General features: G+C 42.0%; 1 protein-coding gene across 1 annotated transcript; it reads left to right on the forward strand.

Annotated features, from left to right (window-relative positions):
* The first annotated feature begins 3,768 nt into the window (after positions 1 to 3,768).
* LOC115775635 (zinc finger protein 492-like) lies at positions 3,769 to 5,886 on the forward strand. The gene is made up of 3 exons (XM_030723105.1): positions 3,769 to 3,789; positions 5,010 to 5,779; positions 5,880 to 5,886. The coding sequence occupies exons 1-3, from the start codon at positions 3,772 to 3,774 to the stop codon at positions 5,884 to 5,886; spliced, it is 795 nt and encodes a 264-aa protein (XP_030578965.1). The 5' UTR covers positions 3,769 to 3,771.
* Positions 5,887 to 11,145: the final 5,259 nt, after the last annotated feature.

Raw genomic sequence — 11,145 nt, forward strand, 5'->3', positions numbered from 1 at the left:
GTGTTTCAAAGAAAAGAGGAGAGGAATAAAGCACAGGATGATGTTTTTCCAGGATTGAAAGGGAAACAGGAGGAATGAGCAGAGAGGAGGCTCTCAGATGAAGACCTGCTGGATTAAACAGACCACTGTTCATAACAGAGAAGCTCAGCAGGGAAATGTGATCAATGTGGACAGCATGAAAGCACAGAGCAGCTTTTGTTACGCTGTTGCAAAAATAAAGATAAAGTTCATTCACAGCTCAAATTATGAAGCCGTGTTTCAGCTCCTTCACACCAGCTGGCGGCGGTAATGCGCACATTCATTGTTTGCCAGCCGGAAGTAGAGCGGAGGAGGAAGAAGAAAAGCCACCGCTTTTTTTGTCTGTCTGCGGTCCGGGCTTGTCATCTAAAGGTAAGCAGGAGCTAACTTTAATGTGAGTTCAGTTAATCTGGAGCTGAGCTCCTGAATGAGCTCTTCTGCTGCTCTCCTCGGTGTCTGTTCACTTTATTGTGAACACGCTGAGAGGAGAGTGAGAGAGTGTTTGGAGACAAACACCAGCTAATCATTAGCTCAGCATGCTGGGAGAAGGTGGAGCAGAAACTCTGTTTTTCTGCCTGCTCCAAACCTCTACAGCCTCATTTCTATTTGAAGGGAGAACAGGAAATGGATGAGAGCGATCTGCTGCAGTATCAGGGTCACAATAAACTTTATTGTCCAGCTGCTGTGATGAACACGTGAGAGGAAGTGAACTCCTAAAATGATGTGCAGAGAGCAGCTGGGCGGTGAGGGGAGAGCAAAGAGGAGCATAGAGATCCCAGCAGCAACACACAGGACAAAACACAAAGTGCAGGAGACAAAAAGCTAAAGACACGCAGCAGCGACCGCGCTCACTGCAGCTACATCGTTATGAACGGTTGAGTGTGCAGAAGTGAGGACTTCCCGGTGCCTTTAGGTGCACCTCGGAAACTTAACAATCTTAAATCTAAAATCCATGGAGATTTTTTTTAACTTTACCTTTGTTAACAGAAACACACCTGTAGTCACTTTATCATTCCTTTTGATGCATCCTTTTAAATGTTTCAGTACAAACATTGTAACAATAAAATAGGTTGTAGAAGTATACGTTTTATATTTATTTATAGTCTAATTATAGTTACATTTCTAGAAAGGCACAAGTCAGGTTATGGTGTAGAGTTTCAGTACGGTTTGTAGTTACCATATACCTACAGTATAAATTTAACACAGCAATGTGTATCCATTGTTAAGCATGTGTATAGTTTGTGTAGCTGTTGGCCCTTTTCCATTAGTGCCTACTCTGCTCGGTTTTTAGGGTTTTCCATCAGATGGTAGTACCTGGTATCAGGTAGTTTTTCAGCACCTACTCAGCCAGGGTTCCAGTTGGTTTAGTTCAGCTGAAGATGTGATGTCAGTAGACTGCATGTCAGGCAGTGATGTCACTAGATGAGTCATGAGAGCGACTCTTTAACAAGAATCAAAACCAAGGGAGCAACGAGGGAATTGGCTCCACACTAACCAACACAGACTTTGTTGTGCTCGGTGGCTGACAACAGAATCTAGAGCTAGCTCATTGAAGTCACCTTTGTGTTGGTGTTACACACAAATGACATCACAGGACTTTCAGGCCGGTTTGCTGATGCGGTACTCAAATGTAATCAAAAACAAACAAAACTTAGTAGACTCAAGTCGATTAGGTAGCTAATCGACTTGAGTCGATTAGCTATCTAAGTCAATCTGACCCACTTGGGTCAGATTGACTTAGAATTCATCATCAGAAAGTCAGTGTGAGTCTGTGTGCACCTGCCAGCTTTTTATGACCGCACTGACTCCTCCGCAGAGACTTTATGGATGCACTGTTGTTGCGTGTTTTTTGCTTGTGAAGGAACGAGTCAGAAACACTTTAGTTCTCATGCAGAAGAATTTATATATGTATTGAAGAATCAGAAAAATCACATGTACATGGATCTCCTCAGCTCGGAAAATCGCAGTCTGCAAGCAGTTAGCTGCAACCAACCTTACTGAGAAGAGCGCTTCCTCTATGCTAACCTAACTTTTTATTTCACTGCTACTCACTACCCTATTGGTTCAAAATGGTGGGGGCGGGCCTTGCTTTAAACTTAGCCTTTCCCTTCGTAGGTGCACAGGCTGGTCCCAGACTCTTGGCACATCCAGTCAGTGGCCCAGGAACCCTAAACAGGAAGGAAAAACACCTACAGGGTGGTCCACTCCCTTAAGGAGACGTGGCTATTTTCATTTCCTGAAACAGTGGGGGGGGGGGGGGGGGGGGGGGGGCGTTTTTACTGTTCACCTTTCACTTTAATACATGCAGTGTTTTAGCAACATTATCAAGAATTACGTATAAAACATATCTCCCGGGTCATGATGGCCAAGATCAGTACATTGTTGAAGTCTGAATTTATCAAGGTTCCTGTACAAAACATATTCTCCCAAAGCTGTGGCTGTTGAGCGCAGAGATTAATGCTTTATGCAGCTGCAGAAAACACAGAACATCCTGACCCCTGGTTTCCCATTTTATCTGCTCTGTGTCTCTATCCAATTTGAATTCTTTACCCCACTGCTTCAAACACTACTTAGTTATTTTGATTCAATCATTGTTTAAGTCAAGTAGTGATTTTTAGTTCCCCTCTGACCTTTAGAGTTTTGAGTCAGCTACTGAATTATTATTTGCTACTAAATGCATTTAATTTAATCATTTACTTGATTTAGTTTTTTAATTGATCAACTGATTGATTTACCATGTAATAATTTGCATGATTTCACTTTGCAACATTGTAATCTTTATTAAGTGAGAGGGGAGAAAACAGGGAGTAAAAAAACAAGCCCCAGCAGCACCAACTACACATGTGCCCCAGGTGGTGAACCTGATGAAGCAGAACAGGAGGAGCTAGTATCCTGTGGTGTCTCCAGTTGTCTTTGTTCCCAGCAGAGTAGAATCCAAAGCTCACTCTCAGCTCTCCTTCCAGGAACAATGATGCTGATTTTCTGCTGTTTTTCACTTTGTGCACAAAATCTCATGAGGTTCAAGTGGAGCACCAAACTGTAGTCAGTGGTGTTAACTGGAGGCTGACACACTGACTGAAGACATTTAGTCTGAGTGGATCTGAACTTTCCTTCTTGATGGTTTCCATCTTGCTTTGACTGCAGCTGTAACAACACTGATTCCAGCAGGATGTGTGAAAAGCATTTTGACAGACACACAAAGCTGGACAGCTTTTGTTCTGAGGGTTTGGACAGAGTCTGTCTCTGTGTGTGTCTGCATTCACTTTGTTCCTCTGATAGAAAATCACTGTGCAGATGTTGATTCCTGCACTGACTGATGTTCTTCAGCCTGTAGAAACCATCCTGTAGCTGCTGGAACAAATGAATCTTCTAAATGTTGCTGTGCTCAGGTTTTTGTTTGCTCTGATTCTTTTTGTCAGGGACCAAATACAAACAGTCGTCTCAGAGATGTCAGCACATGAACAGGGACTCCAACCACAAACCTGTTTGTTACTGTTGTTCAGACCTTCTGTCTTTGTTTCAAACAAGTTTCCCACCTACTGTTTCTAGATGCCCACCCTAACATAGCTGGCTAGAACTGGCCGTATCCCACAAAAGTGTATCAATCCAAATCCAGCCTTAAAGGGCTCATTCCCCCAAACAGTGCAGTGTGGTAGCTTCTAATACAGATCTGTTCTCCTGCAGCTGATTATCAGGAGGAGGAGAGTCTGACAGAGCAGCAGAGGAACATTTTCAGCCTCTACAGAGGAAACAATGAGTTCAACACAACAGGTGAGAAAAATCTCAGTGTTACACTATTATTGAAACTGTGTGACTTCATCAGCTGCTGTTGGTTTGTTTTATTATGGTCCCAATTAGCACTGAAGTTACAACAAGACCAAATAAAAAGGTCACATTTTAACAGGACACTGAAACAAAGACATTAATAATCAAGATTCAGATCAAACCCACAATTTATCATACAATACATCATTTTCATTGAGCAGTATTTGATCTATAATGTCATTTTCATTCCTGTTATAATTACACATTTCATATTTTCATAAGCATGGCAGTGTGGTGGTTAGCATTGCTGCCTCACAGCTGGAATAACATCTAAAAGGCCTGTGTTCCAATCCACCTTGGCCCAGGCCTCTCGCTGTGTGGAGTTTGCGTGTTCTCCCTGTGGGTGTCCTCCCACAGCACAAAAACATACAGTTACTGGGGTAAGGTTAATTGGTAACTCTAAATTGCCCATAGGTGTGAATGGGAGTATGAATCGCTGTCTGTGTCTCTGTGTTAGCCGTGCAACAGGCTGGCGACCTGTACAGGGTGTACTCTGCCTCTCTCCCAATGTCAGCTGGGATAGGCTCCAGCAACCCTGAACAGGAGAAGAGGATATTTTCATAGCACTTTTCCACTCTCTCCTCATTTGATCAAATTTTTTTCCAACCAGTTTGATTCCAGTTCTTACTGGTTTGGAAATGCTGTACCAGTAGCTGTTGATGTTGCTGTTGTGGTGATCCCCAGAGTCTCTCATCCCGTGGTTCAACACACTCCAACTCCACTGTGTTGGACTGCAGCTGGTGGCAGTAGTCCTTGTTCTGCTCTGAAGATCTGCTTCAAGCTTTAGGGTCACTCTAAGCAGAAGCTGCAGAAGGTGGAGAGCTGCTTCATGTGCTGCTACACCAAACTCACAGAGGCTGCAGAGCAGAACAACAACTACCATCACAAACTGCAGCTCAACACTGTGGAGTTGCTCATTTGCTTTATTTCTTGTCACAAAGAGATACAGTCATGATAAAAAAAAATAAACCCTCTGTCAATTCTGAGGTTTTACATATTGGTACATAATAAAAATCATCTGATCTTAGCAGGTTTTACCAGTACTAGGTGTTTGGTGCCACACTCCAACCTCAGGTTTAAAATTATTAATGGAAGAGTTTGAAGGTTCTGTTTGTTCCACGATTGCATTTCACTCACTGCCTCTGTTTGTATCTCTGTCACTGCAGGACCAACATGGAGCGAGAAGTCAGCGCTCTCAGGAGGCTGACAAACCTCACAGAAGGAAGGGAGGAAAAAAATACACCTGTGATCAGTGTGGGAAGGATTTTACTACAAAGACTTTATTAAAAAGACATCAAGTGAGCCACACTGGAGAGAGGCCGTACAGCTGTGACTTGTGTGGAAAGTCTTTTACCCAGGCTGGACACTTAAAAGCACACCAGGTCATCCACAGTGGAGAGAAACCGTACAGCTGTGATCAATGTGGCAGAGCTTTTAATCGAAGTAGCAACTTACAGATGCATCAAGTCACCCACTCTGGAATTAAGGCATACAGCTGTGACTATTGTGGAAAGACTTTTACCATGGCTGGAAGCTTAAAAACACACCAACTCATCCACAGTGGAGAGAAGCCGTACAGCTGTGATCAGTGTGGCAGAGCTTTTTCGCGTAGTAATACCTTACGACGGCATCAAGTTACCCACTCTGGAATTAAGGCATACAGCTGTGACTTGTGTGGAAAGACTTTTACCATGGCTGGAAGCTTAAAAACACACCAACTCATCCACAGTGGAGAGAAGCCGTACAGCTGTGATCAGTGTGGCAGAGCTTTTTCGCGTAGTAATACCTTACGACGGCATCAAGTTACCCACTCTGGAATTAAGGCATACAGCTGTGACTATTGTGGAAAAACTTTCAGTCGCATAGAGAACAGAAATACACACCTACGCATTCACACTGGACACGATGTGTTCTGCTGTGATCAGTGTGGCAAAAAGTTTGGAACAGACTCAGATTTACAACAACACATGTTTACCCACACTGAGGAGAGACCTCATAAATGTGACCAGTGTGATAAGACTTTTAAAACTCCACAGTACCTGAGAGCACACCAACAGATCCACAGCAGAAAGAGACTCTACAAGTGCAGTTACTGTGAGGTATGTGTTTTTATTTTGATCTTGTAACTTTAGCCTGACTGTTTGGAAAAACTCTGCTTATTAAATTGTGTTAACATGTTAGCAATTCTACTGCATGTAAAGGCAGCATTGGGAGAGTCATCATATTTTAATTTCAGTTATGATTTTTGCTTCCATGTTCTTAAAAATTAATTATTACTTGTTGTAGTGCCAAACTACAAAACAGTTTAAATATTTGGCACAGGGAGTCGGTCCTTAACAGGCTGTTCTTTAATTTTAATGTCAAAGATCAACAGGACATAAAAACTTCATGCACAGAATATGCAGTCAGATCTGATAAAAATCGAACTCTCATAAGACACATTTCTATTAGTATCTACTGAACGCATTCGCTGTGTTTTGTAGGCATTTCCATTAGTACCGGGTATCAGGTACCTTTTTTAGTACTCAGTCACTCATAGTTCCAAGCCATCTGAGGAGATTTGAAAAATGTAATGCAGAAGAAAAGCATGCCACTGATTGACCAGGGAGTGTTCTCACTAGAGCCACTTTTCCACCGATGGGGTTCCGGTGCCCGTGCCTGTGCTGTTCCCAAAAGAACCAGCGAAAAGCTTAGGAATGGACCTGCATTTCCACCGTGCTTGCGAACCGCTCCTTTACGTATGAGTGTGGGCGGGTCCTTGTCTGGACACGGAAAGCGTGGACTGCAAACGTGGGAGAACACGCTCCTCTTTTACGGTCCAAACCAAACTACTGCAGCATCTGTGTCCAGCACAGAGGTAAACACAGACAGAAAATACGAGCAAAACGACAAGTACACACTTTGCGTCCTTTTATCTGTGATATGAACTGATACAAAGCAGCAAGTTCAACCTTAAGACCCAACTTAATTCACAGACATGAAAATCACTTCGCTTTTCTCATGGAATACACATGTAATATGGTAGAAAACTTTATGTTGAGAAGGCAAAGTCACGCCCTTCTGCCACTGTCGTCACGCGTTCTTGGTTCCAGACCAGCTAGCTTTTGGGGCCTGAGTTGAACTTGTTTTTCAGCTGAGCACCAAGTGGGTTCGTAGTGGAAAAACCGCTGAATGGTTCAAATACTGACACCGGCACTGGAACCCTTTTGGTGGAAAAGCGATTTAGATGAGTCGTGAGAGTGACTCCTTCACCAGAATCAACCGGGCCATTTTTAAAACCCCACATCAAGGAAATGGAGGCACACATGGCCTGAATGCCCAGACCAACAGTTTGCAGCAGTAGTTTTAAAAAGCACACACAACAGATTTTAACCCTATACTGCCGGGCGTTCGCCGCTGAATCACCCCTACTAGCCGTGAACAGCTGGTTAACACCGAGCCTGAGGCGGCTGATCAAAGGAAATTTGAATTACTTTTTTTTTTTTTTTTTTTTAATTTAAAAAAAAAAGTTTACCCATTAACGGGCCACTCCAAAATCACCAAAATTGCCTGAAAAAGCATACCCAAATTAAATCAATTGCTGTTCCTGAACTCTTTGGAGTACATGCAAAAGTTACAGGTCTCGATGAGGCTTTCACAGGGGTCTTTATTACGTTTATTATGGCAGGATGAGGAGGACAATGGCTCAGACCTTTTTTTTGACCAGTAAGTGTCTAAAGTTGTACAAAATGCTTTATGCTCTGTGGTGGGCTTTGTGTACATTGTTTTGTTTTTGGGGGCGGGGGTATTTGTTCGGGAGGGGGTTGAAAGTTGTGTATTAGAGAAGGACTATTGGGAGGATTGTGGTTTTTTATTTTTATTTTATGTGAATATGTAGTGTTTACATTTACTATAACTTTTGATCAATATACCATTTATTTATTTTGGGTGTGTGAAGGAATCACTGAAAATAGACTGGGGGCTTTTTGTGAATGAAGGTCTAACATTTTCCTTCTTTCACAAATTAGGCCAACCTCTGATTTATATGTCTATAATTATATTTAGTTTGTACTATCAGTAACTTTGTTTATAGCAGAGGATTACTCAGGGTAGTATCTTTGATTAGAGCCCTCATTGATGACTGTATGTTGAAGCGTTGAGGAGTTACAGCCATTTGAAGTTTGTATAACAAAGGCTGCTCTCATGTGGCACTTGGAGTCTCCAAATGGCACATGTGAGTCCTCGCCTGGACATCAACACACAAAAACCTTTACAAAACAGTTTTTGTGCCATCTTGATAAAATTTGAAATGCACGTTAAAAAGACTTCATTCTACAGCTTCATTATATTTTCCAATCCATACCTTCTACACTCTGTGTGTAGTTACATGAAAACAAACAGTAAAAATCTAGGCGAGGCAAAAACTAATTTTTCTGTTCCAAAGTTTATAGCTACATACTCACTATAGTTACAGCATTTTTGAATGCAAAAATGAAAAATATAGCTTGTCTTCTTCACAAAGAGACCAAGCTTTTGCATGTACTCCAAAGAGTTCAGGAACAGCAGCTGATTTAATTTGGGTATGCTTTTTCAGGTGTTTTTGGTGATTTTTGGAGCGGCCCGGTAAGGGTTTAACCTCCATTAAAATATTGTACAGGGGACTTGCACGTAATGACAATAGTAAATTGGCATTAGCTATGTTAGTTTGCCTCTGTCACATCCATTGTTGTGTCACATCGAGACTACCGCCTATGTTGCTGTATTGATTCCACCCACATCGAGGTGATACTCAATTGCAATGTAAACAAAACAAGACCATGGTGAGTCGTGCCGACCTGCGCTGAGTACGTCGTAATGGAAATGTGGCTATGATGTCTCTGCTGCTACCGAGACCTGACTTAGCAGTGACCAAGGATCCCACAGTCTGCCCTGCAGCAGTCCAACAGAGTTCATCAGTGTAACCTGAACCACAACACTGCAAACTGCCCAGTTTAGCCTGCACTTGCTGTCCAGCATAAACTTTGAATGACATGGAATTATCATTAGAGCCCGAGCACAACCTGTGCGAAGGCCCTATTGTAATTGCTTTGGACATTTAGACAAATGAATTGCTTTTTTGAGGGCCTAAACATGCTCAAAAACTCATGAAATTTTGCACACGTCAGGTCTGGTGAAAATTTAAGTATTTTAATGGTTTCAGGCATGGCCCTTTAAAAGTGGCTCTACAGCGCCGGAACATGTAGAATAAAATCCATCATCGTTTTCTGCAGTTTACTGTGTACGGTTTCCATTTTTGGAACAATGCTTCCACTTCATGTTGAATTTATCTCTGGCGGCTTTGGCTGCTTTCCACACCTGCTGCGCTGCACTCACAGCTTGTTTCTGTCTAATATCGTCAGTAGAGTCATTTTGTGAATCGATGATGGACTATTTTAGAGAATTCAGTGAGGCCTTTGAACTGATCCACCAGACCGGTGACCATATCGCTGCAGACCACGCAGTGGTGCAATGGTGTGGATGCCTCGGCCATTGGCGGTCAGACGGCAGCGCTCAACTATTTGAAAAGCGTACGCTGGGTGCCCCCCCACCCCCCCCCCCCCAAACACACACACACACACACATACACATACACACCCTCATCGTACGCTTTGTACGCTGTGGAAAATGTCGATATTTGTGAAGCGTCCCTTACCGTAGTCGTGCTAAAACATTTTAACAGATTTTTGAGTGCAATGTGCCACATAAAATTGGTTCAAGGTGAGTAAGCACAACAAGAATTCATACATAAAGTGAACTGCCGATTTTTGAGAAAATTTAAGGATTTTAAGTGTGCCTTATAGGCCCAAAAATACGGTATTTTAGTGTTAAATGAGTAGTATTGTAGTATTATGGTAGTAGTATTGTAGTTATTGTATCCAGTAAGCTGAGTGTTGTAATGTAAACAGTAAAATGTTATTGGACGTTGGCAGAGATGCTCTTTATTCCAGGCGACGTACAGGATAAAAATGTTGAAGGAATTCCCTGACTTACACTGTCTTTGTGTCTTTGTTTAGAAGCAGAGCCACACAGATGGATCCAGTTCTCAACCCTGTCATCGCTGTGGTGGTGGGAAACCGTTTCGCTGTGACCTTTGTGGGAAAACTTTCAGTCATCAACAGAGCCTAAAAAGACATCAGCGTAGACACACTGGACACAAACTGAAGTACTGCAAAGAATGTGGGAAAAGCTTCCCCACACAAAGTAAATTAAAACAACATGAACTCATTCACAGTGGGGTTAAAAACCAAGTGTGTGATCAGTGTGGGTCATCCTTCATCACAGCAGGTGAGCTTAAAGTGCATAAACGAGTCCACACAGGAGAGAAACCATACAAGTGCAGACACTGTGACAAAAGCTTCTCACGATCAGGTCATCGTAACCTTCATGAAAATACACACATTGAAGGGAACTACAGCTGTGACCAGTGTGACAAGAGCTTCAGGAATCTCACTTCATACTCCCATCACAAACAATCCCACGCTGCAAAGAAACTGTTTCACTGTTACCAATGTGCAAAAACATTCACTTCATTATCTGCTCTGTGCAAACATCAGCGTGATCATGCAGGCCTGAAATCATTCCCATCATTGGATCACAATGAATCTGCAGACACACAAAGATCCTCTTCTGGTTCCAGGGTCAAACTTAAAAACCTTGAGATCCGGCTCCACAGAATTCCGATGGAATCTCCTGTAAAGATCTGATGAGGGAGTTCTTAATGAAAATATTACCCTAGTTACATTTTTTCTAGAAATTAGTAGCATGCAGTTATTTGTGTTTAGTTTTAGTATTTGTATTATAAAGTTGCAGAAATGTGTGTTGTGTTCAGGTGAGATTGCAGCAGTATTATAAGTTTGCCATCCAGTGGGCTGGATTGGACTAATTGTATATTTTGGTGGGCCTCAAGCCTTATGTTTGACAACCCTGAATTTAACACATCTGAAACAAAAGATCCACAAGATTGAAATGTTTGAGGAAACCTTCTTCCTGGATTTAAAGTGTTTTAGCTGTTAGAGTTCGTGTTAGTGATTAGCTTTTCTCCAGCAGTCAGATTAAAAATCAGTTCTTATCTTACATGTTAGTTTGTACTGAATCTGTTTTATCCTCATGTTGTTGCTGTTTCATTGTTTGTGTTGTCAAATCCTGCAAAAGTTAAATAAAAATGTTAAAGAAACAGTTTAATAATGAATCATTTGAGCCATGATGTCACTTCCAATCCAAAATTATTTATTAAGCACATTTAAAACAAGGCTGACCAAAGTGATGGACATAAAAATGGGATAA

Source organism: Archocentrus centrarchus, unplaced genomic scaffold (assembly GCF_007364275.1).
Source record: "Archocentrus centrarchus isolate MPI-CPG fArcCen1 unplaced genomic scaffold, fArcCen1 scaffold_24_ctg1, whole genome shotgun sequence".
Taxonomy (NCBI): domain Eukaryota; kingdom Metazoa; phylum Chordata; class Actinopteri; order Cichliformes; family Cichlidae; genus Archocentrus; species Archocentrus centrarchus.